Source organism: Bos mutus, chromosome 5, assembly GCF_027580195.1.
Source record: "Bos mutus isolate GX-2022 chromosome 5, NWIPB_WYAK_1.1, whole genome shotgun sequence".
NCBI classification, from domain to species: Eukaryota; Metazoa; Chordata; class Mammalia; order Artiodactyla; family Bovidae; genus Bos; species Bos mutus.
In genome coordinates this window covers 112,663,358-112,690,942 of record NC_091621.1, presented here as the reverse complement: position 1 = coordinate 112,690,942, position 27,585 = coordinate 112,663,358, and the positions used below count along the sequence as shown (strand labels likewise).

General features: G+C 49.3%; 1 protein-coding gene and 1 non-coding gene across 3 annotated transcripts in view; both read right to left on the bottom strand.

Annotated features, from left to right (window-relative positions):
* NINJ2 (ninjurin 2) overlaps nucleotides 1-27,346 on the bottom strand; it is a 72,445-nt gene extending 45,099 nt beyond the window's left edge. The window contains exon 1 of one of the 2 annotated variants that reach the window (XM_070370090.1): nucleotides 26,791-27,346. In XM_070370090.1, coding sequence (XP_070226191.1) covers nucleotides 26,791-26,937 — 147 coding nt within the window. In that variant the 5' untranslated portion in view covers nucleotides 26,938-27,346. The remainder of the gene's footprint in view (nucleotides 1-26,790) is intronic. The other variant, XM_005895182.2, reaches the window with a different exon arrangement.
* TRNAE-CUC (transfer RNA glutamic acid (anticodon CUC)) lies at nucleotides 875-947 on the bottom strand. Its single transcript has one exon. It is a non-coding gene; the product is annotated as a tRNA-Glu (tRNA).
* Nucleotides 27,347-27,585: the final 239 nt, after the last annotated feature.

The window sequence follows — 27,585 nt, the reverse complement described above, 5'->3', positions numbered from 1 at the left end:
TGAGTCTGTTCTCAAGACAGGACGTTGTTCCCAGTGTTAGGGTTTCTTTGGGCCTGGTGAGCATTAACCTGATGTCACTACGGCTTCCGGGCCTGTTCCCAGCGGGCCTTCGTCACACAAAGTCCTAAGGCCGAGCTGGATGCTTCCGTGGTCTGGTCCGGGGGAGAGAACCAGGTGTGCAAGAAGGCAGTATGAGCTAAGGGTCAGTACAGAGCGTGTCTGGGCCCTGGCCTCCTGGACTCCTTTCCTAGTTCCGTCACCCCAGGACTAGGAACCTGTGGACAAGCCCTTCTCCGCTGCAGGCTCGGCCTGTTGGCCACAGCTTCCCAGACACTGAGTGCTCATGACATGTACAGGCTTCCTGCTCACAGCAGCCAAGGTACACCGAGGGCTACAGGGCTGCATGGAGGGATGAGGCAAGGCGCCTGCCTCCGCCGGTTTCACTCTTATTGAACAGAGAAGGTGAAACCCAAGAAAATCATGGCACAGCAGTTATGAGCGTAACAGAGTCCGGCTGCCTGGTTCACGTATGGCTGTCTCATGAACTGACACTGGGCAATCACCTAACAGTCTTACAGATCAGGAGACTAAGGTACTCAGCATCTTAGCTTCCTGATCTGTAAGACAATCACACTTAACCATATACGAGGGCTACTGCAGATCAACTAGGCCATGTGAAGTCCTTAGTACAGGGCCAGCACACATGAGAATCCCTCAATTGTTTGTTATTATTATTACCAAGTTAAATAATAACATCAGACCTGAAAACACAGGGCATGAGGAAGTTTTCCAGGCCATCCCTTTAGAGTATAAGTTTTTTTGTTTGTTTGATATGTTTTTGTTTTGGCTACACTGCATGGCCTGTGGATCTCAGCTCCCCAACCAGGGATTGAACCTGGGCCCTCGGCAGTGAGAGGGCAGAGTCCTAACCACTGGACCACCAGGGAATTCCTCAGTGTCTAATTTTCCTGATAGAAGATGGCCCTGTTCTTTCCTTTTAGAGATTGCCCCAACACATACCCAGGGCCTGGCTGTCAAATAGGGGCTCGAAAATTGGGGGAAATGTAATGAAGCCTATTTCTAATTTTCAAACGAATGGCACAGGTAATAGGGAATTTAGGGCTATGAGACTGGTGGTGTGAGCTGGGCAGGCAGGGAGGGCTTCCTGGAGGAGGTGAGATTGACATGGACTTGACAGATGTGGGTAGGATTTGGATGGACAACACAAAGCAAGGAAGACTCCACTTATAAAAGCCCAGAGGAGAAAGGGGATTCTGGAGAGGTGGGGCAGACTTGGGGGACACGGCTGTGGCCCTCTACACACACACACACGGGGTGGCAGTGGTGAGTCCAGAGCCTGGGCTCTGACTGTGGGTCCAGGCCCAGAGGTGGAGCCAGAATCTGTGGGGCAGATTTCTGGCCCAGCAACAGGAGCCCATCAGCTGCCCAAGAGACCCTGGCCAGAGCCCTGGTCAGTCGGCAAGGCCAAGTTCTGTCTGTCTGGCTCCTCTTTCACACCAGACAGCTGGCTGCTTGGCGTGAGAAGCAGCTGTCACCAGGGCAGGGGTGCAGACCCCACATCATAGCCAGGCGTGACCTGTCCACAATTCGCTCTGACCCCGGGCTAAGCTGGTGTCCTGTTCAGGGTGGAGAAGTGACCTTGGGCCCGAGCCTCTGACTGGCCTCTGTGTCACAGCCCTTTCCCCAGGGGGCAGGTGGGGAGCGGGTTTTCCCTTTCTGCATGTGCTCTGAGCATCTCTCTGAGGGGTCTGTTTACTGACCCCTCAGAGGTTTACTGAGGTTTACTGTTTACTGAGGGGTCAGTTTACTGATGAGGAAAGAGAACACATCATCACGGTGACGCTCATGTTCTGCAGACCAGGCCTGTCCTATACACTGTCGTCATCGCAATGTCCCTATGAGGCCAGTGCTGCTGGGGAGGAGTTCACACAGCTAGGAAGCAGGTCACACAGCTGGTAAGGAAGTCACACAACTAGTGAGCAGGTACACAACTGGTAAACAGGTCACACAGCTAGTAAGCAGGTCACACAAGTAGCAAGATAGGGTTTGAACCCAGGCCGTCCGGCTCTGCTGGCCACTGTGCCACCCGGATGAAGGCAGCACAGGTCTGCACAGGGAGCAGCAGCCCGTCTCCCTGGTCCATCCACAAACAAGCTGAGACCCACTGACCATCCAGGTGATGGAAACGAGACCCCAGTCCCTGGCGCCCTGCGGGCCCCTCGATCACCGCTCAGGGAAACTGAACCAGACCAAATCCTCCCAGGCCCCTTCCTGGAGATGGAGCACCTGCCTGTGAGGCTTTAACACCTGAAAGGAGAGTTTTGGAAGGAAAGTGACTCTCCAGTCATAATTATAACCAGACTGGCCCGCTGCCCTCCACAAGCAGGAAAGCTGGTTCTAAACATAGTGGGGCGCTGACCCTCCCCTTTGTAGGTGCCCTCACTTGGGGTGGGGGGCGGCTGTGTGCCTGGGCCTCGGGCCCTCTCGCCTGAGACCCCAGCTCAGCCTCTCCCCTCCTGGGCAGGCGGCTGCCGAGCCACCCACCCCCATGAGGGTGGGAGGAGGGGGTCGACCTCATGCCTTAGGCTCTGGACGGGTAAGAGCTGCTGCTTAAGTAGGTGCCCAGATCCAGGGTGCATCTGAAAACAGGGATGCCTTCAACCGTTGAGCGAGGAAGGAGTTAAGCCTGGGATCTGGAGGAGGAGGGGAGGCAAATGTGGGTCTGGTGGGGAGGAAGCATAGCTCCTGTCCCAGGCTTGGGGCCCGGGGCTTTCAGCTCTGTTTCTTTTTTTTTTTTTCAGCTCTGTTTCTATTTCTAACCCAGCGCCAGGCCCTTGAGCACCGCTTGCTGTACTCAGCCTAGCAATTTGGCGACGGCCACAGGTATCTATATAACAGAACAGGATGCTCTCAGGACAGAAGTTCTGGAAGAAACCCCAAACGGAAGGCCGGCCCCCACGCCCCCGCTGGGCAGTCTCTAATGACCCCTGGGGAATATTCTGGACATGCGTGGGCATCTGCAAATTTACTCACCTGACAGTCGCCTCTGCCTCCTGACCCCGGGAGCAGAAGTGGGAAATATAGACTCCTCATGTTGTGTGTGATGCTTTTTAATCATTCTGATTCCATCTTCAGTTAAGGGGGAAAGGTGGTGAAAAAAATAACACCAAAGCACAAAGGTTTCTAGGACATTTTGACTGAAACTCCTGGAAGGCTGGAATTCAGTATGAATAGGGTAGAACCCCAGATTTCTGCAATACTCCTTAGGGGACTGAGCTTACTCTATGCCCTTTAAAATTAGAGGAGATTTTTCACCACTTCAGAATTATAGCAGAAAGGCTTGCAGATTTGAAGATAACATAACTGCATTGTGGGTTATATTTTGGGAATATATGGGAAGCCCAAAATATTTGGTAAGGATGCTCAAGTTAGGGGAGTTCAGCTGAAATAGCAATTTGTGGGTGAAATATTAGCCAGGAAATTGGCTGCAGAATCACCCACTGATTGAAGGAAGATTGGGGGTGGATGAAGTTTGTACCAGGCTCAGGACATGGAAAAGGATTCAGTAAAGCTAGGAGTTGAGTGTGCTCAGGGTTTAAAGTCCTAACCAGCCCCAGGGTGTCTGAAGCATGACCAGTAAGTAGAGTCAGAGATTCCATTCAGCAGAAGCAGACAGGAAAACAAATCTCTTTTCTTTGTTTGTCCTGGTTGAAAACCAAACACGGTAGCCATGTAAAGAGATGCCAGAGCCGGGAGTGTCCAGGCAGGGAGGGGAGGGTAAAAACGCAGCCAGCCTCTGACCACGGGGGATGCCAGCCTAATGGCCCTCCCCATGCCATCATCCGGCTCTGCGCTCTGGAATGGTCACCAGTGTCCCTGTATCTCCCTGATTCTAGCCCACAGGACACTTCCTGCTTAGCCTATCTTCCTGTGATCCCCCAGAATGTCATCTGGCAAGACTCAGCCTCCCTGTCTGGGACTGAGCGGCTTGAACCCCTAGAGTGTGTCCCAGGTAGTTCTCAGCTGTTGTGGGAAAGCATTGGATGAAGAGGAAGCTCCAGGTCCCGTTGAGGCTCAGCGTCTCGTGAAGGGAGCTGGGAGGAGGTGGGGGGAGGGACAAGTGGGGAGAAGGTTCTCAAGGTCAGCTGTAGGGTCCCCCAATTTTCACCTTCTCGACACAGACAAGTTTCAGCTGACCCACTAATAGCTTTAGAAAACTTGACCTTTTATAGAAACGAAGAAACTTTGTTGTTTCTTCCTTGCTTCAGTCTGTAAAATTACAGCCCTGCCTGTAGCTTGGAAGTGCTGGGAGCACGGCACCGCGATGAGGCGATCTGGGAGGGTGCCAGCAGAACTGACGGTGGAAATTTTATGCCATTAACACAAAAGACTAGTGGGCTGGGTTGAATGTGGGCAAGGCGTCATAGGATCTTAGGTCCAGCGCGTTTCCTAACAGCAGATTTCAATAAGCGGGACTGTGTATACACCTCAGCCTGGAGTCGGACTTGGGGCAGAGATGGACTGCGTTTCTTTCCAAAGAAGCCCTATGAGAAATAAATCAGTTCCTCTTCTCCAGTAATCTCCTCCACATCCCCTTCTGGACCAACCTACCTATAAGGGGCCCCACACTCCTATTCAAAAAATTAGTCACACCTTTTAAGAACTTTTAAGGGTGACCTGCTGTCTACATAAATCAAGTGCACATTCCTTTGTCTGGTTATTTAAAGTCCTACATAACTTAGCGTACCGCACCCCCTAGCCACCCACTCGAGTTCTCTCCTACACACCTGCCCATCTAGTCCAGCTGCCCTTCTCACGTCTCCAGAGGGCTCACTCCTTCCTGCCTTTGCAATACCCAGTATCCTTCACTTTCAACTTCGAATCTTTTTTTTTCAAATAACTTTTTATTTGTATACGGCTTTAAAGGCTACTTTCCATTTACACTGATTACAAAGTGTTGGCTATATTCCCCACGTTGTACAATACACCCTCGAACCTCCTGCACACCCAGTCGCTTGTGCCGACCACTCCCCCAGCCTATGTTGTCCCTCCTCCACGCTGGTAACCATTAGGTTTTTCTCTGTATCTGTGAGTCTGCTTCTTTGGTTATACTGACCACTTTTCAACTCCCAATTTTTTTTAATTTTACTTATTCATTTATTTCTGGCTGTGCTAGGTCTTTGTTGCTGTGAGGGCTCTTCTCCAGTTGCAGGGAGTCGGGGCTGGTCTCTAGCTGCAGTGCATGGGCTTCCCACTGCCATGGCTTCTCTTGTTGAGGAGCTCGGGCTCCAGGGCACATGGGCTTCAGGACTTGCAGCTCCTGGGCTCTAGAGCACAGGCTCAATAGTTGTGACACACAGGCTTTGTTGCTTCGTGGCATCCTCCCAACCCAGGGACTGAACCCATGTCTCCTGCATTGGCAGGCACATTCTTTACCACTGAGCCACCAGGGAAGCCCTTTACCCTGAATCTTAATTTACTTTTCCCCTCTACCAATCCCCTGAAGACCCCACCTTTGGAGATTTTCCCAACTATTTCCATTTTAATCTCTCCCATCTCCAAGTACTCTTCAAGACACACACACACACACACACACACACACACACACACACACACAGTGCGTCTCCAACTGCACTGTATGCTACCGCGAGTATGGGTTTAATGTTACAGCGCTCCACACAAAGTAAATAACTGCTGGTTCGTTGTCATCCTCCTACTTCTGTGAGTTAAAGGCTAAACACACATACAACACCAGTCTCGTCCCCTTTGTGTGGAATTTCAAAACAACATAACTCGAAGCATATTTGGGTCCTCTAAGTTTGGTAACAGGGAAAAAAAATGTAGAGAATGTTTGTGCCCAAGATAGTAAGTGGATGGATTCAGATAGAATAAACAGCTTGCTCAACACTGACAATTTGGATGCTTATCGGAAAATTGGGCACCTTGAGAATGTTGTACTCATGCTGGCATTCAAATCCAGGGCCCCCTAACATTAAATTCCTTTGAGGTTAAGACTGTTCCTCCTCATTCTCCTCTTTGAGGGAGTGGATACAAGTATTAGAAGGAGATTGGAAGAAACTATATATGTCTTAAAATGGAACAGACCAAGCATATAGACCAATGGAGTAGAGAGTCAGAAATAATTTATTTTTGACAAAGGTGCTGAGACCATTCAATGGGGAGAGGGCAGTATTTTCAGCAAACTGGAAAAAGTGGATATGCTTATATGTAAAAGAATGAAACTGGACACTTTCCTTATACCACACACAAAAATTAACTCTGAATGGATCAAAGACCTAAACTTAAGAGCTAAAACTATAGAACTCTTAGAAGAAAACACAGAAGGAAATCTTTGTGACATTGGATGTGGCAATACTTTCCAAGATATGATACCAAAAACACAAACAAATAGGTAATAAAGAAAATAGATAATTTCAACTCCATCAAAATTAAGAACTTTTATGCACTAAAGGACAAACAAAAACAAACAACCTGATTCAAAACTGGACAAATGACTTGAATAGGCATTTCTCCAAAAAAGATACACAAATGGTCAATAAGCACATAAAAAGACATTCAAAATTATTAGGCATTAGGGAACTGCAGATCAAAATGGCAAAAAGATACCACCTCTTACCCAGTAGGATGACTATTATAAAAAATAAATACAAAAAAGAGCAAGGATGTGGCTGCTGCTGCTGCTGCTGCTGCTAAGTCGCTTCAGTCATGTCTGACTCTGTGTGACCCCATAGACGGAAGCCCGCCAGGCTCCCCTGTCCCTGGGATTCTCCAGGCAAGAGCACTGGAGTGGGTTGCCATTGCCTTCTCCGGCAAGGATGTGGAGAAATCATGAAATCTCAAGCCTCAGGAGAATCACAAGCTGGTGAGAATATAAAATGATGCAGTTGCTGTGGGTAACAGTCAGGCAGTCCCTCCAGAAGAGAAACAGAGCCACATATAATCCAGCAATTCCTCTCCCAGGTGGAATTTCAATCCTAACCCCAAAGGATTCAAAGCAGGGACTCAACAGATACTTGTGTCCCAGTGATCATAGCCACAGTGTTCATAACAGCCAGAAGTTGGAGGCTACCCAAGGTGTCTGTCAACAGATGAATGGACAAACAAAACGTGGTCCAGACATACAATGGAATATTACTCAGCCTTAAAAAGGAAGGGAATTCTGACTCATGCTGCAACATTGAAAACATTATGCTAAGTGAAATGTCAGTCACAAAAGGACAAATATTGTATGATTCTACTTATGTGAGGGACCCTAGGAAAGGTAAAGTCACAGAGACAGAAAGTAGAATGACAGTTGCCAGGAGCTGGGAGTTAGTGTTGAATGGGTATGGAATTTCTGTTTGAGATGATGAAAGCATTCTGGAAACACAGTGGTGATGGCTGTGCCCTGTTATGAATGTATTTAATGCCACTGAATTGACACATCAGCATGGTTAAAATGGTAAATTTTGTGGTACAGATGTTTAAACCACCACTATTTTAAGAAAAAGAATATAAATTCTATCATGAGGAAACCATCAGACAAATCCAAACCGTGGGTCATTCACCAGAGTGACTGACCTATACTCTTCAAAAATGTCAAGATGATGAAAGGGAAACAAAAGGGAACTGGGTCCTGTTACAGATGGGAGGAGTTGTAAGAGACAGGACACCCAAATGCAATGACTAATCCTTCATTATATATATATATATATATATATTTTTTTTTTTTTATATGTGGCTGCGCCTGATCTTTGTTGCAGCATGTGGGATCTATTAATAAGTTACCTGACCAGGGATCCAACCTAGGCCAGCTACATTGGGAGCCCAGAGTTGGAGCCACTGGACTACCAGGGAAGCCCTTCCTTGATTACATTTTAATTTACAAATAGAGGTCATTGTGTGGACAATTAGGAAAGATGAATATGAGCTTTATATCAATGTTGAATTTCTTTAGAAGGAATGTGACACCGGGGCTGTGTAGGAGAATATTTATGAAAGCTGATCTACATCAAGTGTTTAGGGATGGTATCTGCAGCTTACTTCCAACTGAGGGAGGAAATGTATATCTACGGAAGGAGATAAAATACTTATGACAGCGTTGATGAATGTAGGTGAAGAGTTTAATGATATTATTGTACAAGTCTTTCCACTTTCCTGTACTGGAAAATTAAAAGTTAGAGGAAAAAGTGGGACAGTCATTCAGATGAGGGGGAAACGCTGACTCTCTGTGACCCCGAGAACAGAATGTGGATCTGTTTGCCACATCGGGCCATCCTGTCTTACTGACCTCACTCCCTGGAGGAACTGCCGTGGACTCTTTCTTTCTTTTTAATATTCATCTATCTATTTGGCTGTGCCACATCTTCGTTGTAGCATGCAGATCTGGTTCCCTGCCCAGGGATCAAACCCCAGCCTCCTGCATTAGGAGCTCGGAGTCTTAGCCACAGGACCACCAGGGAAGTCCCAGGACGTGGATTCTTTAGGAAGTGAGAATAGAGCTCCCGTCAAAAGCGACTGGCTAGAGGCCCTCCACTCCACCAGGGTGGCTTCTCTGCTCCCCTCAGCAGTCTGTCCACGCCACCCACTTTGATCGCTTGTGGATCTACTGTGTTGTGCTTCTCTGCACATTGAAGTTTTAAGCCCTTATGGCATGACCACCTCTCTCTTTTCCTATAACCCTCCCTCCCCCAACACCCCAAACCCCAGGCTCTGTACAGACCTAAATCCATAGTAAGTGCCTAATAAATATTTCTCTGTTCATAGACTATTGACTTTGTCAACACAGAGGCATGTGTGGAAGCGTAAGTGGTCAAGGCTGAGGTTAAAAGATTTACCGCCACTAAGGTATTAAAAGGCCGCTGGGTAGGGCCTTGCAGAAGGAATGTCAAGTGTAGGCTTTAACACCCCCTAATTCTCTGAGGCAGCCAAGTGTGACTGATTTAGGTAGTGACTTGAGCTCAGGGGTGGGGTAAAAGAAATACAACCTTGGCAAAAGCTTCCGAGTACCTACACACAGAATATCCCCAGCCCGGCCTATGGGGCAGCTATTCTCACGACCCTGGAAGCAAGGCCAGATGGAGGACAGAGGGCCTCTCGTTCTGGCTCCTGGAAGAGACTTGCTGTGCCTGGAGGGGTCTGCACCCCCTGGGATTCAAGCAGAGCAGCACGGGCCCCCAGCAGAAGGTGGAGGGGAGGACAGCCCCCGGAAGCACATCGGCAGCAAAGGGCTGCCCACGCCTGCGAGCTGCAGGAGCCACCAGGCCTGCTGCATTCCACCTCCAGCTGGGACACCAGTGCTGCTGTGTTGCAGCTTGTAAGGGAGTGCAGGCGTGTCCTTCCTGCCCTGAGTAATCTTTCAGTGAGGCTGGAAGAACTAATGGGTAAATTTCCTCTCTGTCCCTCCCAGCCAAGGCTTCCAGGAGGCAGGCCCTCAGCTGCATCATTACAATCTATTGTAATTCCTATTAAATCACTAGCATGGACACTTAAATTTTAAATTCAGTTGAATATTTTATCACATGCCTTCTTGTATTGGTCTCTGATTATTTCACCCAAGTCCTGGGTTCCCCCCAAAATCACAAGCTTCTTGGGGAACATGCTCTGTGTGACTTTGCCACCTATGCTTCCTCTCACATCCCGTATGGACACAGTAAATATTAGGTGCCCAATAAATATATGAGAATGGATAAATAATCTATTGTATATCCATACTGTGTAATACTGTGCAGCACTTAAAAAGAATGAGATTAAAAAAATGAGATAGTCCTACACATTCTGATATGGAAAGATTTCCAATTCATATTATTATGTCAGAAGTAAAAAGAAAAGCAATCAGGCATTGTATGAAACCCTTTATGGGGGCTCCCCTGGTGGTTGGTCCAGTGGTTGAGAATCTGCCTTGCAGTACAGGGGACATGGGTTCAATCCCTGGTCCGGGAGGATCCCACATGCTGAGGGGCAACTAAACCTCTGCATCACCATGACCAAGCCTAAGCACTTGCAACTGCTGAAGCCTGTGTGTTCTAGAGCCTGTGCTCTGCAACAGGAGAAGCCACCGTAAGAAGCCCCTGCCCCACAACTAGAGTAGCCCCCCGCTTGCCACAACTAGAGAGAAGCCTTTGCACAACCACAAAAACCCAGTGCAGCCAAAAATAAAAATAAATTAAAAAGAAAAAAGAAACACTTTATATATTATAGAAAGGACTAACAGAAGAAACAAGGGCTGGTCCAAATATCTGTTTATTTCCTTTCTCACATACACCCCCAGTCACAGACATTGTTGTAACTAGTGTAGAACGCAGTTATTTCCTGGATTTTCCTTTTCAAAAGAAATGGTTGTTAAATGATATGTGTAAGGTCGTTAGTGGAGGACTTGTCACAATAATGGTCACACTCATAGAGCACTTACATGGGGCAGGCATTTCTTAGTGCTTCACCAGAATTCATTCATTTCACCCCCATAACAATCCTATAAGAAACTGAGGCACAGAGAGGTTAAATAGTTTGCCTTAGGTTAGACAGCACAGCAAGGAAATGGAAGACCCAGGATTCAAGTCCAAGCCATCCAGAGCCAGAGCCTGCTTTCTTGACCACTGTGCTGAACGTGTTAAAACGTGTGCCCCTTCCGCACCCTTTCCCTTCCTTCTCCTTCGTACACTCAGTGATGGTACTCAGAACACTGTGTGACAATTAACTGCAAAGAAGAATCCTGTTTCCCACCCTAACCTGTGGCTTCATCTGTGGATTTGAAGGTGTGAGGTTCCTATAAGGGGTTCCTGGTACCTTCTGGAAATTGTTTGTGGGTGGTTACTGAGAGAGCATGACCATCTACCACAACTGTGTTTGTTGTTTAGTTGCTAAGTCGCGTCCGACTCTTTGTGACCCCATGGATCCCACCAGGCTCCTCTATCCATGGGATTTCCCAGGCAAGAATACTGGAGTGGGTTGCTGTTTCCTTCTCCAGGGGATATTCCCGACCCAGGAAACAAACCCGTGTCTCTTATGTCTCCAACGTTGGCAGGCGGATTCATCACTAGTGCTATCTGGGAAGCATGATTGTGTTTGCGTGTGTGGTGTACACAGATTCTCTAGCAAGTGCCTCCTGAGGACGACTTTAGCCCCAGCAGTGGATTCTCAAGGGGCTTCCCTGGTGGCTCAAACAGTAAAGAATCTGCCTGCAATGAAGAGACCCAGGGTTCTATGAAGTAGAATCTTGGCTTAGCAGGCAAGGCTGATGATTATGGGCATAATGAACCCTACCCGATGGAAGGGGAGGGTAGACTGGACAACTTTTTGAGGAGGGTAGATAGGTAGGTGGATGGTTCTGGGCTCCTCCAAGCCCCAACACATGACAACCAACACCCCCTGCAAGTGAATCAGGGGGCTTTGCACCAGGCCCAGGCCCCCGGGAGACTGCATTTTGTGCTGTTTCACATTAAACTCACATGCCTCAAATTTGCCAGATCTATCATCACAACAACATGTAGCCCCAGCTCACACATGGAATGTTTGCTCTCTGGCAGCCAAATGCATTGGAACAGGCAGGGGTGATCTCATAAGGCAGGGAAGCTGAGCAGTCAGTCAGATGATTCACACATTATTGAGATGGAGGAGGCGAGCATCATTTAATGAAAATATCTGGGTGCTGCAGAATCAGGAGTCTCCAGATGTGTGGCAGCTTAGGAACCATCTTATCTAAAGTCCTTTTACAAACGTGGAAACTGAAGCTTTACAAAAGGGTAGGGATTAGCTTCCCACCTGAGAAAAGTTAAAAGTTTTTTTTTTTTTTTAATACAATACTGGAGCCCCAGCACTATGGGCTCAGACCTCCCCCTCTCTGGCTCCAGGGCCTTCAACTACAGCCATCAATTCACCTCAGGTGCCTGATAACTTTTTTGTTCCTCCTTGTCTTTTAACGGTATTTTTACCTGTTGAATACCCTGTTCATATCATTTTACTTCCATGTAGAAGGAGAATCACCCCCCCGCCCCACCCTCTCTGTAGCTCTGAAGTTGCTGATGCCCCCACCCATCCCTGCTGGATGGACGGCTGGAGCTTGGACAAGAGATAAGAAGGGATATGCATAAGTTGTTTGCATCCCCTTTGTCTAGCTTCTCTCTTATGTATTTATGTTTACAAGGTGGAATTACTTGGCGATTTGCTTGTACTATTTTTAAATAGTAAAGACCAGCCATGGCCTTACAGATGTCCCATCAAAACACAAAAACCCTGTCTTCCAGGTGTACAATGTATCTGACTTTTAAAGCTGCCACTTTCTCACACTATTCTGCCCTACCCCTGGGAAGAGGTTTCTCCAGGGGAATGTGAGATGTGTCTACTACAAGGGGACAAGTAGGAGAGGACCTAGGACCCGGCTGTCTTTCTCAGGCACTCTGAGCACTGGAAGCAGATTGTGCCCAAGCCTCGCGTTCTCCTTCTCTGGGTTCCCGACCTTTATGCCTGATTTGCAGATGAGCTTCAGTGGCAGAGGCCTTAGACACATGCGGGGCCTTACCTTTCTCTGCTGGGTCAGGGGGCAGGAAGGGGCATGAGGATGCGGGGAGGAACGTGCCTTAAACCAGGATGCTCCTCACAGAAGCCAGGAAAGAATTCCAGATCACTCGTTTTGATTAGATCCCTGCGCTGAAGAAAACAGGCTCCAGGGGAAATCTTTTCCAACAATTCCTTAGAGCTAGTTTATTTCCTAGCCTGCCCACCCCACCCCACCCCTGCAAATGTCTCTGAAGACAGTGTGACTCAAGGGTAGAATCTGGCAGACCACAACCATTCTTCAGCAGGGTCCTGGCTTGGCCTTACCCAGAGGCAGAGCAGTGCAGGGGAAAAATGCACAGTGCTGCAGCCAGCCAGCCAAGGAGGTGAACCCCAGCTGAACCACTTCCGAGCTGTGACATTCAGCAAATTAAGTTCTCTGAACTGCATGTTTTCTCACCTGTAATAGGGGGAGGGGGAATGGGTAAGGATATCCGCACCGTTGCCCTAAAAAATCAGGCCAAAAAAAAACAAAAAAAAGACGCAAACAAGACGCAAATGGTCTGTTTGACATAAAGCAAGTTCTCTGAAAGCGGCGTCTGTGGTCACTGGTGAGCTAAGGGAAGCGCAGGGAAACTCAGCAGGAAGCCCAGGCCGCGGGGCGGAGAAGGAACCGAAATAGCCCCGGCGGTTCCACGGTCAGCGCGTCCGCCCGCCCCAAGTGAAGGGGTCCTCTACCATCAGGCTGGAGCCGCCGAGTGGGGAGGGGGTGTTTTGCTCCAGAAAAGGGTGAGGATTGGCCTCGGCCTTCAGCAGGGGAAGGAAGCGATAAAGCCACGTAACAAAAGCTCAAGGCCAAACCCACCGCCCGCCCAGCGCCGCATCGCGGCTTCCTCCCGAAGCCGCACCGAGTCAGCTGACTTCGCGGTCGTGCTGCTGGGCCCGCAGAGTGGTCCTGCGGCCTCCTCTCAGCCAATCGGCGGCGGCCCGGCCCCTTGCAGCCAATCGGCGACGTCCCGGCCTCCTCTCAGCCAATCGGCGGCGGCCCTGCCTCCTCTCAGCCAATCGGCGGCGGCTCTACTCCTCTCAGCCAATCTGGCCCTGCGCGCTGGCCTCTCGTGGCGCGTGGGGCGGGAAAGGCCCTCTGTAGTGCACTGCGTGTAAAGCAAGTGGTGTAACGAATATTCCTCTTTTCACGGGGCCTCTGCGAGCGTCCGCACTGGGCCGTGTCTGCTCTGGAGCCCTCAGAGCATCCGTCAGGGACTGTCAGGCACGGGAAACAGCGCCCATTCTCCTCTCTCCAGAACCAGCCAGTTACCCGAGACCCTCGCTGGCCCCCGCTGACCACCCCGCATCTTGCTTGCTGACTGGCTGTTGCAGCCTCTCAGCCCCGCAGTCTGGACTGGGGCAGGGGTGGGATGGTCTTTGCAAGTACACGTCGGAAGAAATGTACTTGCAAAGAAATTTACATCCAGCCCGAGCGGGCCCAGATGCTGCTACTCAAGAGCCGAACTCTGCTACTTAAGACAGACTTGCCTCTGTCTTGCTGTGTGGCCTGGGAGGGGACCTCCCACTTTATCCCTACAGGTATCCTGTAGGGGCGGATCATTGTTTTCATCCTGCAGTTGAGGAACCCCAGGTGCCCAGAACAACAGTTCTGCTTCTACTGAGGGTTGGTTTGCAAAGAAGCCAGAATTAATTATAAGTAACTGGGCTTCATACTGGCACACTACGTACAGGGTTCAGACTCAAGCCCTCAGGGCTCCCTTGTTTGCGTGGGGGAGGAAACTGCAAAGCCAGTGGATCTAGATCCACAATATGTCTTACCCGCTTCTGAGGTGGAGCAGTGGTAAAGAATCCACCTGCCAAGCGGGAGATGCGTCTTTGATTTCTGGGCTGGGAAGATCCCCTGGAGAAGGAAATGACAACGCACTCCAGTATTCTTGCTTGGAAAGTCCAATGGACAGAGGAATCTGACGGGCTACAGTCCATGGGGTTGGAAAAGAGCTGGACATGACTGAGCGCGTGTGCACGTACACACACACACACACACACACACACACACACACACACGATGGGGCTTTGCTCCTTGGAGCAAAGTTAAGAGTCTTTAAAGCCCCTCTCACACTGTGGGAGCAGTCAGTCCACTGTTTAAGTGCTGACCACATTGCCACTTTGGGGGAGAATCCTGGGTTACTAGCTCATCTTTCAGCTCTTAGATTAAATAGAACTTTCCTTGCCTCTCCCCCCAACCCCCACTGGCCCGCGCCTGGATCAGCTGCCTCCTCGAGCACCTTGGCAGCCCTTTTCACCCCGGCTGCTGCCCTGCTGCAGCTGCCTCTATCCTTGGGTCTCCTGCAGATGGAGGGAAGCTGCCTGAGAGCAGGAAGCACCTCTTGATGGCAGCCTCTGCGTTCACCTGGGATGAGCCAGGGAGGCCAGTGTTCCCCAGGAACTCCATTTGAGAACCACTGAACTAGAGTTTGGGAGTTAAAAATAAGTCAAACAGGGAAACTGGAGACAACTGTAAAAGCTTGACCTTTAGTAGTCATGATGATAGTGATCAACACAGTTGTCACTGAGTTTTTATCATGTAACAGGCGTTGTGGTCAGTGCTTTAGCGCAGGGCTCCACAAACTGAAATGGCATTTGAATCTCAGGGGGATCTTGTTGAGATTTCTAACATGCTTCCAGGTGATGGTTCATGAATCTCATTTTATGTATGAACTTGTCCTCTTAAAAGCCCCACGAAGTGGTTGTCACTATAATTCCTGTTTTACACACAAGGAAACTGAGAGGTTAAGTATCTGTGAACTTGGGTCAAAATAAATAAACTACAGAGCAGTGTGGGAGGGGACAATGGTGTGAGCATTTACATTTATAGAAGGAAAAACAAAAGCAGAGGAAACAGTCTTTACAAAGGCCTGGTGGGGGGTGGCCCCAGCGCTGCACAGACGGCTCCTTCAGCCCTTAGGCACCATGTGCACAATACTAGCCTGCCAATGTAGGAGCCAAAGGAGATGAGGGTTCGATCTCTGGGTCAGGAAGATCCCCTCGAGAAGGGAATGGCAACCCACTCCAGCATTCTTGCCTGGAGAAGCCCATGGACAGAGGAGCCTGGCGGGTCACAGTCCTTGGAGTCACAGAGTCAGAGGTGACCGGCATGTACATGTAGTACTTATGCACTTTCCAAATACCCCAAATATCTGAGGCCTGAAAAAATGTATTAGCACCTGTGTATGAAAACTGAGTATTTAAATTGATTTTTCAAGGTTCAAATGATTAAAAAGCCTTTCAAAAAATTTTTTTACATGAAAGCATTTGTATTTAGTGAATGGAGCCTGGTGGGCTGCCATCTATGGGGTCACACAGAGTCAGACAAGACTGAAGCGACTTAGCAGCAGCAGCAAAGATATATTTTGGGAGAAGGCGATGGCACCCCACTCTAGTACACTGGCCTGGACAATCCCATGGACAGAGGAGCCTGGTAGGCTGCAGTCCATGAGGTCACTAAGAATCAGACACGACTGAGCGACTTCACTTTCACTTTTCAGTTTCATGCATTGGAGAAGGCAATGGCACCCCACTCCAGTGTTCTTGCCTGGAGAATCCCAGGGACCGGGGAGCCTCATGGGCTGCCATCTATGGGGTCTCAAAGAGTCGGGGACACAACTGTAGCAGCATGGGTATATTTTGGTACATTTGATAAAAAACAGGATAGGGCTGCCTCCCCCTGGCCTAGGACCTACTGAGGATAGATTGGGCCCTGGCCGCACTGGGTCTGGATGAGATCTTGAGGGCAGCCGGGAACCACGGCTAGAAGCAGGACAGTGTTCTCTGTGGCTGCAGTGAGAAGAAAGGGCTGGAGGGAGGCCAGGCTGGAGGCCCGGCGGCTTGAGAGCAGATAGCCGCTTACAGCCTCCAGAAGGCAAGAGGATAAAGCCACAGCATTATACAAGCCAATTAGTCTTTGATTCCTCCAGCCCCAATCTGACTCAGCATTCTAAATTTACTTACGATTTGGGGACATGGGTTTTGCCAAACCCTTTCTCATTAAGGCCAGTGATATTCTGGTGGGGGTTGGGGTGGGATTTGAGAGCACATGTCTGGAGCAGACAGTCAGGAACGTGAACCTCAGCTCTGCTCCTGGCTGTGTGACTTTGCATAAATGATTTAACTTCTTTGAGCCTCAGATTCCTTGCTGGGTCGCTGTTATCCTGAGGGTGCAGTTATTCTGAGACCTAGTCGAGTTTTCTTTAGGAAGGAACTGAGGGTGGGCTACATAATTTCTCTTTTCATCGTCGTCTGAAGTAGAAATTATTATCCCTGTTTTGCAGATAAGGAAACGGGCTCAGAGGTGAGATACCTCAGGTCAATGCTCTTGGGGCAGTGTGTTGGAGAACCTGCAGGAGCTGGCTGTTCTGTGCGATTTCCCTTGAGTCTGTGCACTCCCTCGATTGCCCCGGCCACTCCTTCGGGCCCCATATCTCTTCCCCTTAGTCAGGCTGTGACTCGGGCCTGATGGCCAGCAGCCACAGATGAGCACTGTCCTTGGGAGCCACCAGCCTCCATCCTCCTTCTTACCAGCCTTGCCCAACCTCCCTACCACCTTACAGGTCTAGTATTCATTGCTCAGTCGTGTCCAACTCTTTTGTGACCCCATGCACTGTAGCCCTCCAGGCTCCTCTATCCACGGTGTTTCCCAGGTAAGAATACTGGAGTGGACTGCCATTCCCTTCTCCAGGGGATCTTCCCGACCCAGGGATCGAACCCACGTCTCCCACATTGCAGGCAGATTCGTTACCATCTGAGCCACCAGGGAAGCCCACTTACAGTGTCTGGATTTCCCTTATTAGAGAACTCGTCTTTTTGAGACTCAGACAGCCCTGCCCTGGACTGGGATGCTGTCCAGGGTCCCTCCCTATAAAGGGAGTAGATAAGTAGGTCACATTGGGGTGGTGGGGGAGGGTGCTGACTCCTTACAGGAGGAGGAAAAATACTGCAGGTCCCTCCTGTGGAGGATGGAAAAGGCGGCAACAGGGCTCCCCTCTGCCCTGTCTCTCCATCCCTCGGCCTCTCTTTTCCTCTGTCCCTCACAAGGATGGTCTCCTGTAGGCTGCTATTACTGTGAAATGCCTGTGGGGACAGCACAGGCAATCCTGGACTCCTGGGGTCTGGGGACACCAGTGGACACTGTATTAAACTGAAGCTTGTCCACCCTCTGCTCTCCTTCCCCACCCCACCCCCGCCTCCTCTTCAAGCTGCGTCCCCTAACTGTCAGATTCTGGGGAGGAGAAAGCTCAGCTTTCACAGAGTCCAAAGCTTCTGTTCCTTGAGCCCCATAGCCCCTGGAGGCCCATGGGACTGGGAGGGCACTGGCTGTCTGGCCAGTGATTGCCTGGAGCTGCTGCCAGAATCTGGTTCACAGAGACTGTTGTGGCAACAGAGCGATCATGGGTTTAGCAAGATCTCTGTTCCCCACTCCCAGCCCTCACCCTGTTGAAAACCGTTCACAGCAAGGGGTGTGGATGAGCATTCAATTGTGTGGATTTCTGTGAAAACCAGAGAGGCAGAGACAGGGCGTGACCCGAAGGTCCAGCGCTGCCAGCCCCGCCCTGCCCTGGCACCCCTAGGGACTGAGCCCTGTCTGAATCATAACACGGGGTGGCCACATTTCTAGGAAACTGCAGCTGAAGGAGAAAGTTCCCAGTTGTGTGAATGAGACTAGCTAGTTGTGTGCAGAGGAGGACTGAGAACCTGCGTCCGGGCAGTCTTCGGGTCCCTGGACTTGGTGCCCAGGCAAGCACGCAGAACAAAGACCGAAGCCTGACCCTGCACCTGGGGCGGGGAACTCCCCCGGTTCCTGGATGGGGGCTGTGGAAACAGGGAGTTCACCTCGGCCAGGCCCACGGGTTTTCCATTTTCCTGGCGTGGGGCCTGGCGAGCGCCCAGCTCTGAGGCTGGCTGTCCGGGACACTGCAGCCCTTCTGCAGAGACACTCCACGTTGCATGACCTCATCTGGCTGCCCTTCCTCCTCCTGTACCCAAGACCCTGGGCTTTTTTTTCCCCACCCCAAGAGAAAGCATGAGCCCCCCGCTCAGGGCAGTGTGGAGTGCCCAGGGGGAAGTCCCCACTCTTGCCTGGAGTTGCCCTCCTGGTGTGAGAGGCAGGGCTGGGTGACAGAAGAGAGACATCCGTCTTCACAGTTTCCTCATCATGCTTACTCTTCCCAGGGTAGGGTGGGCCTGCCTGACACCTCTCTCCCGGGCTGCAGTACCCCAATGGGTCTCTCATCAGAGTGGGTGTAAATCCCCCAGGTGAGTGGCAGGCAGGCAGCAGCAGTGACAGTGCAGTGGTGTCTGCCTCGAAACAAGAAGGTTAGACTCGGGGGCTGAGGCCTTTGTGCTCTCAGAAGGTTCAGAAGGAGACTGACAGCCCCCCTCCCTGGCATCCGCTCCAGCCTGGGCCCTGGGCTTGCCCCCATCCTTTCCGGACCCTGGGCGGGCTGCTCCCTGCAGGTCAGGTGTGAGTGCTTCCCCTGGGCTCATGGATCTAGGAGTACCTCGGGGAAAGGAGGCCAGCCTTGGAGCCTCTACGCCATCTCCCCACACGCCCCCCACCCCTCTGTGCCCCAACATCAATCAGCCATGTCTGTAAGCAGTGGCTCTGAAACTTCACGTCCATCAGAATCAGCAGGGAATGTACTAGGATACAGATTGCTGGGCCTCATGTCCAGGGCTTCTGATCTTGTAAATATGGAGATGTTCAGTCACTAAGTCTTGTCCCTACTCTTTGTGACCCTCTGGACTGCAGCATGCCAGGCTCCTCTGTCCTCCACTATCTCCCGGAGTTTGCTCAAACTCATGTCTGTTAAGTTGGTGATGCCATCGAACCATCTTGTCCTCTGTTGCCCTCTTCTCATGCCTTCACTCTTTCACAACATCAGGATCTTTTCCAGTCAATTCTTCGCATCAGGTGGCCAAAGTTTTGGAGCTTCAGCTTCACCATCAGTCCTTCCAATGTATATTCAGGGTTGATTTCCTTTAGGATTGACTGGTTTGATCTCCTTGCAGTCCAAGGGACTCTCAAGAGTCTTCTCCAGCACCAGAGTTCGAAGGAGCTCACCCTTCTCTATGGTCCGGCTCTCACATCCATACATGACCACTGGAAAAACCATAGCTTTGACCAGACGGTCTGGAGTGGGGACTGAGAATTTGCATTTCTAACAAGCTTCCAAGTGACTGGAGGCGGCTGCCCCAGGACCACATCTGAAAACCACCAAGCCAGAGCAGCGCAGAAAGAAAACCTGGGTTTGAGCCCTGGCCCTGCCACCCTCCTGCCCTGATGCTGTGTTTGGCCTCCCTGAGCTTTAGCTTGTTCCCCATTAAAGGCGGAGTCATGGTCGATGGGTGGGTAGGAGGATTATTTGGTTGGTGTATTTGAAGGACCCTTTCACTGTGCCTGCAGATTGAGCATGTAGTTAGTCAGCAGACACCGTATTTACTGAAGTGTTGTCTGCTGTCCATCGGATACTTGGCTCAATGTGGTGGCTGACGTGGACAGATTGTGTGCATGAGGATTCTAAGGTCCAGCTGAATATCATGTGTCTCTGGACCTCAGTTTTTTCCTCTATAAACAAGGCCTTCATTCTGTTGGATCTGCTAGGTCTGCCCTATTTCAATGCAGGTAGCCATTTTAAACTCGGCTCTGGGAGGAAGTTAGATCTTTGGAGGCATGGCCACGTTTTTCATCCTGGCCGGCCCCTCTCCAGGGCCTCCATCTGAAAGCCCAGGTGCTTCTGCAGAGCTCAGAACATCATCCGTCACCAGAGTCATTGGTTAGTGTACCCCAGAGGAGGGTGACATGGCCTTCAAGGTCCATCATGGTCTGGTTCCAGCCTACCTTTATAATCTTATTTCTCACTGTCTTTTCTCCATTCACCATGTAGTCTAGACAAACTGAGCTACTTGTCCTTCCTCAAAGATGCCCCATGATGTCCTGCCTTTGTTCACACTGTCCTCACAGCTAGAATGTTCTCTGCTGCTCAGTCCTGTTCATTCTTCCGAGTCCACCTAGTGACTGCCCCTCCAAGGATGCATCCCAGATCTTTCTGTCATCTGTCTGTCTGTCTAGCTATCACCTCTGTATCTCTCTATGTAATACAGTGATTTTTGCTTTCTTCTGTGGATGATAGCAGGATGTGTTGCTGGGGTCATCAGGCGTGAGATGTAACTCCACCAGGGTGCAGCCACCCCCACCCCCCCGTTTATGTCTGACAGTGTCCCTCTGAAGGAGCTCAGTGGCCTGCAGGCCTGTCCCTGGACCTCACATTTCTGAAGTCTGTTCTCAGCACATTCTCAGATGTGAAAAGCTAGAGTTGAGATATTAATACTACGTAAAAATTTTAAAAAGTGGGACAACCACTTCAAAGGAGAAACCAACTAACATGGATTAGTCAGCTGTTTATTTCCATGGTAGTCAGAGATGGGAAATAAATATGCATGTATGTATGTATCTGCTGTGGCTCATGTTCACAAATCTCATTTGCATGTAGGCACAGCTACTTCTCTTATTTTTCTTTTTTAACTTGCAGGGTTTTTTTCCTACTCTAAATATAATATATGGGTTAGAAGAAAATGTGTAAAGGAAATAAAAAGTAAAAATAAAAGCAAGAGAAGAAAATAAGTATTTATAAGCCAGAAGTAGCCAGTATTAACATTTTGGTATATTTCTTGTGAATAGTTTTCCTGTATGTATTTATCCTATATGATTCTTTTTTTAGGCATTTGGGATAAATGTTTATGTAGTTCTGTATAAACATTCTCTATAAATTAATTTTTTGACTTAAAATATAGTTAGCATTTTTCTATTCTTCCTTTACACTTTTTATTTTATATTGGAGTGCATGCGTATTAAGTCACTTTATTTGTTTCCGACTCTTTGCGACTCTTTGGACTGTAGCCCACCAGACTCCTCTGTCCATGGGATTCTCCAGGCAAGAATGCTGGAGTGGGTGGCCATTCCCTCCTCCAGGGGATCTTCCCAACCCAGGGACTGAACCCATGTCTCCTGCATCTCCTGCGTTCTTTATCACTTGAGTGCCACCTGAGAAGCCCCATACTGGAGAATAGCTGATTAACAATGTTGGGATAGTTTCAGGTGGACAGAAAAGGGACTTAGCCATAGATATACACGTATCCATTCCCCTCCAAACCCCTGTCACATTCAGGCTGGTATTTGTTGAAATATTCTTCCCAAACACTGAAAAAAAATTCCATGATATATAATTTTTTATATTTATTAATTTTTTAATTGAAGGATAATTGTTTTACAGAATTTTGTTGTTTTCTGTCAAACCTCAACATCCATATCTATTAACAGAAGTGTCAAAATTTATTTTGGGCTTCCCTTGTGGCTCAGCTGGTAAAGAATCTGCCCACAATGCAGGTGACCTGGATTCGATCCCTGGGTTGGAAAGATCCCCTGGAGAAGGGAAGGGCTACCCACTCCAGTATTCTGCCCTGGAGAAGTCCACAGACTGTATAGTCCATGAGGTTGCAAAGAGTTGGACACTGAGCAACTTTCACTTTGACTTTTCACTTTCAAAATTTATTTAACCATTCCTTCATTGTTGGTTACTCCATTTTTTTTTATATGAATAATATTTCAGTGAACATCCTTGCACATCTGAACATGTGTCTGGTTATTTTCTTAGGTTGATTCTAGAAGTGGGATTACTGGCTCATTTTTAAGCCTCTTGATACGTATGACCAAATTGTTTTCTGGATGTCGATTGCAAGATACTTGCCAAGCACTTTCTAGCCCTCCTGTTCATGAGTCACTTTTACCTCCACTCCCATTACATTCTGTCTCTTGCTGTACTACACTCCTTCTATACTGAGTTTGCATTTGATATGTACCAGTCTTGAGGGCTTCCCTGATAGCTAAGTTGGTAAAGAATCCGCCTGCAATGCAGGAGACCCCGGTTCGATTCCTGGGTAGGTAAGATCCACTGGAGAAGGGATAGGCTACACACTCCAGTATTCTGGCCTGGAGAATTCCATGGACTGTGTAGTCCATGGGGATCACAAGGAGTCGGACACAACTGAGCAATTTTCATGTTAGGAGACTGTCTCCTATCATCCTCCTGTCTCCTTCCATCTCCAGCACAGGTGGAAAAAAGGGGGCTGAGGACTGAATCCATTTAGGGGAATGTTCAAGCTGGAGAAGAGCTCAGTTTGGGAAGGAGAAGGGAGAGCATCTTGGTCTCCACACTCTGGGTGGGGACGCATCACTGGTTCAAAGGGAAGAAAGGGCTGGTCTTCAGCCGTTCATGCATCCAGACTCTGGGAGCTGGGGCAGATGGAAAACCAATCAAGTCCAGAGCCTGGGAGGGAGCAGTTCCTGTGATGCCTGGGTAGTGGCAGTCTGCCTTGAGGACCCGGTCACCCTTTCCCTCGCAGCTGGCCCACTGCACCCATCTCAGGCTCACGGTCCTGGCCTTGGAAAGCACCTGCATTGCTGATTGCAGACACTTAAATTCATGATTTTTAGATCAGCATTTCCCAAACTTCAGCTGTACTTTATTCAAGATTTCGGGTTTTAGTGAAAAGAAACCATCAATACGCACAGTCACACACCCCCTGATTCATATCACCCGAGCCATCACACTTCTCAACAATTAAGACGATGACTGAAACATTCAGGATGTGCCTACGTCAGTCGCAAGGTCTGCCTTAAAGCGTATCATGCCACTTGCTTTAGCCTCATCTTAAGCAGTAAAAATGTTGAAATCACAGGTTTGATGGATTAGTTAGATATTCTGTAACACACACTAAAACTATAATGAAAACCATGACAAAAGAAAATTGTCCTCCGTTGCTAATACTTTTACTACCAGCTGGTGGTAATTGGACCACATCTTTGGGAAACAACTGTTTTAACTAAACAGTTTCTTTATATTACAGTTGACTGTATGTATTCCCTTCCCTTAATCATAAGCTTTCCAAAGTCAGGTATCATGGTTTCTTTGGTGCTTTATTTGAGTGTTGAGGCTTAATAAATATTTTCCTTCCTTTGGTTTGGTTTGTTTTGGTGATGGGATATTGGTCAATAAGGGTTAATCTAGGTGCTTAACATAAGTGAAGCCTCTAAGGTCAGGATTATAAAGGGGAGAGCAATATTTATATGGTCAAGGAAGTTGCCCTGGGGCTTCCCTTGTGGTGCAGTGGTTAAGAATCCGCCTTCTAACGCAAGGGATACCGATTTGATCCCTGGTCCAGGAAGGTTCCACATGCTCAGCCCATGCGCCACAACTACTGAGCCTGCACACTCTAGCCCGTGCTCCGTAACAAGAGAAGCCCCCACAATGAGAAGCCCAAGCACTGCAACGAGAGAGTAGCCCCTGCTCCCCGAAACTCAGGAAAGCCCACGCGCAGCAACGTGCAGCCCACATCCAGCACAGCCCAAAATAAATATTAAGAAAAAAATAATAAATAAATATGAAGAAAAAGCTTCCCTGGGACTTCCCTGATGGTCCAATGGTTAAGAATCCACCTTGAATACAGGGCACTCAGGTTCAATACCTGGCTGGGGAACTGAGATCCCATATGCCACGGGGCAACTAACACCACACACCACAGCTCCTAAAGTCCACGTGCTGCAGTGAAAGATCCCACGTGCCACAACTAAGACCCGATGCAGCCAAATAAATACATGAATAAATATTTAAAAAATAAAAAGTAAATAAAATGGTAAAAAAAAAAAGTTGCCCTGGTTTAAATACTATGTCATCATAATTTGGACTGGAGGGATCAGGCTGGAAAACAGTAAGTCATTCACATTCTATCTGTCCTTTTTGGAATAAATAACACATCTACACATTTAAGAATTAGTCTTGGAGCAACATTTAGCTCATGGAGAAATTGAATCCACTATACTGACCTCATGAAATAAGAGGAATTTTCCATACCTTGAAAGCAGGGAGCTCAGTATATGGCCATTGATCAGAAGACACCAGTTGGATGGATGGATAAGGCGCTGATCTACAGTCAACAGAGCTTAACTACCCCCGGAAAACCATCCTCAGACAGAGAAAGAAATGTTTACTCAGTACATGACATGCTGTGGTCTTTATACACATCGCTCCACTAGATCCCATGTGGTAGCCGCACGGGAGGAGAGGGTGGAATCCTGCTACCAGTTGACAGAGGCCCCACCTGTCCTTAACCACTGCCTGCCACCTCAGATGACTGCAGCTTCCTAAAAGATCCAAGACTTAATGTGACCCAGAGGCCAGTCAGGAATTTGTGGAAACTAATGGATAGCCTTCTGACCAACCAAATAAACAAAGATGACCAGAGGGAAGTGTGACTAAGATTCCAGAATAAAAGAGTGTATTAAGAGAGGGAAAGAAGGGCACCCCTGTGTCAGTCACCTGCAAGAGGCGGAGACATTTGTCAGGGTCTGGCTGACCCTGCCTCCCCCGTAGCCCTATCCCCCTCTCTCCCAAGTACGGAGTCCTTAGCCTGTAATTTAGGATAGCTTAGCCCAGTTGCACATAAGAAATTCGTTCTTCAGAGACTGAAAATGAGCAGTACTGCTTCCTCAGCTACTTAGGATCCAGTGGAGGCAAGAACCAGATGAAGTACAAGAGGGCACACCCCTGGGTCAGAGATCTGGGTTGGAGCCCTGAGTCTTTTATGACCTTAGAGTTGATCCCCTCTAACTCATGGTTCATTTAACAGGTATTTTCTCCTATCCAAGTACTAACCAAACCCGACCCTGCTTAGCTTCTGAGATCAGATGGGATGGGGCGTGTTCAGAGTTGTATGGCCGTAGACTATTTAACAGGTATTTTCTGAGCACAGGCTGCGTACCCAGTACAGCCCTGGGCACTAGGGATCCAGCAGTGAATAAACAGGAGGTCCTGCTGGCCTGGACTTCACATCCTAATGAGAGTGATTAGGTTGAGTAAGCAGTGTAACTGCTTCCCTGGTGGCTTAGATGGTAAAGAATCTGCCTGCAATGCAAGGAGACCCGGGTTCAATCCCTGCGTCTAGAAGATCCCCTGGAGAAGGGAATGGCAACCACTCCAGTATTCTGCCTGGAGAATCCCATGGACAGAGGAGCCTTCCAGGCTGCAGTCCACGGGGTCGCAAAGAGTCAGATAGGACTGAGCGTCTAAACACGCACACGCGAGGACAAATCAGGGGAGGTTCCTCCTGAGAGGGAGGAGGGAAGGTTCCCCCAACACAGTGACATTTGAGCTGAGACCTGCATGTGTCAGGGAACCAGTCGAGGGCAAGAGCCTTACTGGCGGAGGGACCAGCACCCCCCAGACGGGACCACATCTGGATGGATGACAAGGAAGAAGACACAGAGACGAGATGCTACCACATCAGCGGTTTGGACACAGCTTTCCAGGCAATTCTAAGACCTCCGTGGTTTTGTCCCAGGAGTGGAGGAACCAAGGCAGAGGCCCCCCAACCTGGCCCAACATACAGTACAGCTCTGCTTCAATGTGAAGCATGTACTGGGGTGCTGCTTAAGATTTTGCTCTAAGAACAGATCCCATGATCACAAATTCCTGATCTCCAGACTCCTCCATCCTTCAGTTGTTGGACGCTGAAAAGTCCTCATCCAACCTCTATTGTCCGACTCTGCTCAGTAACAGTCAGAAAGTACAAGTCCTAGCAGCCTGACCCTCCTCGTCGGGATCCCCTCTGCCTCCTCCCGCGGCACTGGACTGGACCTGGTGACGCCCCCACGCCCATCCCCCTAGGAAGGGCCTCAGGTATCCACCTCCTCCTGATCGTGCACTGTTGGAAGAAGACACTCTGTCCCTCACCGGAGAGCTTTATCCGGAGATGGGGGAACGGCTCCAGTTTCTTCCAACCTGTGCTATGCACAGCTGGCCAGCTGCCCCCTCCCTAAACCCAAACTCCTCTCTTTCCTCTTCTCTGGAGCGGAACTGCCCGCAGCCCTCACAGAAGCTGTGGGGTTTGGGGAAAAGTGCTGGGAGGGATGTGCAATTGTCTTCTGGTAAAAGCAGCATAATTAACTTTGACTGACACGAGGAAGCGGAGCCCAAGAGGGATTCAAACAGTCCCTTTCTCACACATTTCAGAACAAGCGGAGAGTCCGGCAGGGAGATGGGGAGAAAAGGGATAAACTGGAGCGAGGGGAGAGTATCCAGTACCAGAATGTTCATCCTTGCTCCTCAGCATCCTCCTCTGCCCCCCGGCGCCTCTCCCCTCTGTCCCAGGAGGACTTACCTGAGGGTCGACGATCCCGCTTTCTGGTTCCATCCTGCTGCTCTCACCCGCCGGGCGCTGGTCAGACTGCGTGGGCTCCAGGCCCTGCCGTCTGGTCTCTGCCGTTTCCTCTGGGTGGGAGAGACCTCCCAGTGGCGGGACAGACATGCTGTCCACCCGTCTGATGTGGGATGCTGTGCTGGCCTCGGCCCCTGGGGAGTATACATGTGCATACACGTGTGTGTGTGTGTTTACGCTCCTGGCAGTGGCATGTGGCACGTTGGCAGGTGGCCTTTTGAGTCGGTGGCGACAGCACCGTTGACCCCAGTGGCTCCAATGCCCCAGAGGAGCTATCTGAGGTCACTCATCCTGCTTTTAGCAAGAGTGTTACTCCTGGCAGAGAAATCCTGTGGGTTTATCCCGGAAATTGAGAAACAGCCTGAAGACACCATCTGGCTTCCTGCTGGTGGAGCCAAATATGGTCCCCAGTCACCCAGGCCAGGGGGCCTCCAGCTTATTTCCAAGATTAAGGCTCAGGGATTTCCGCTTTCCTTAGTTTCCTCTGCCCTGAAAAGTTAAAAAAATTGTCATTTACCTAATAGGCCCGAAGCATAAGCCTTACTCTACTAAGTGTGTGAACAATACATTTGTATGGACAGTTCGGTTGTCATTTTCTCCCTTGATTAGTTAGAAAGAGAGGAGGAAGAAGTTGTACTTTTAAATTCTGTTTATGCAAGGAGTTGCATTTCCCCTGTTTTTAAAATAAAGCTACCAGGAATGAGTCTTTTTTTGGAAAGATTTTCTTCCTCTTGTTTA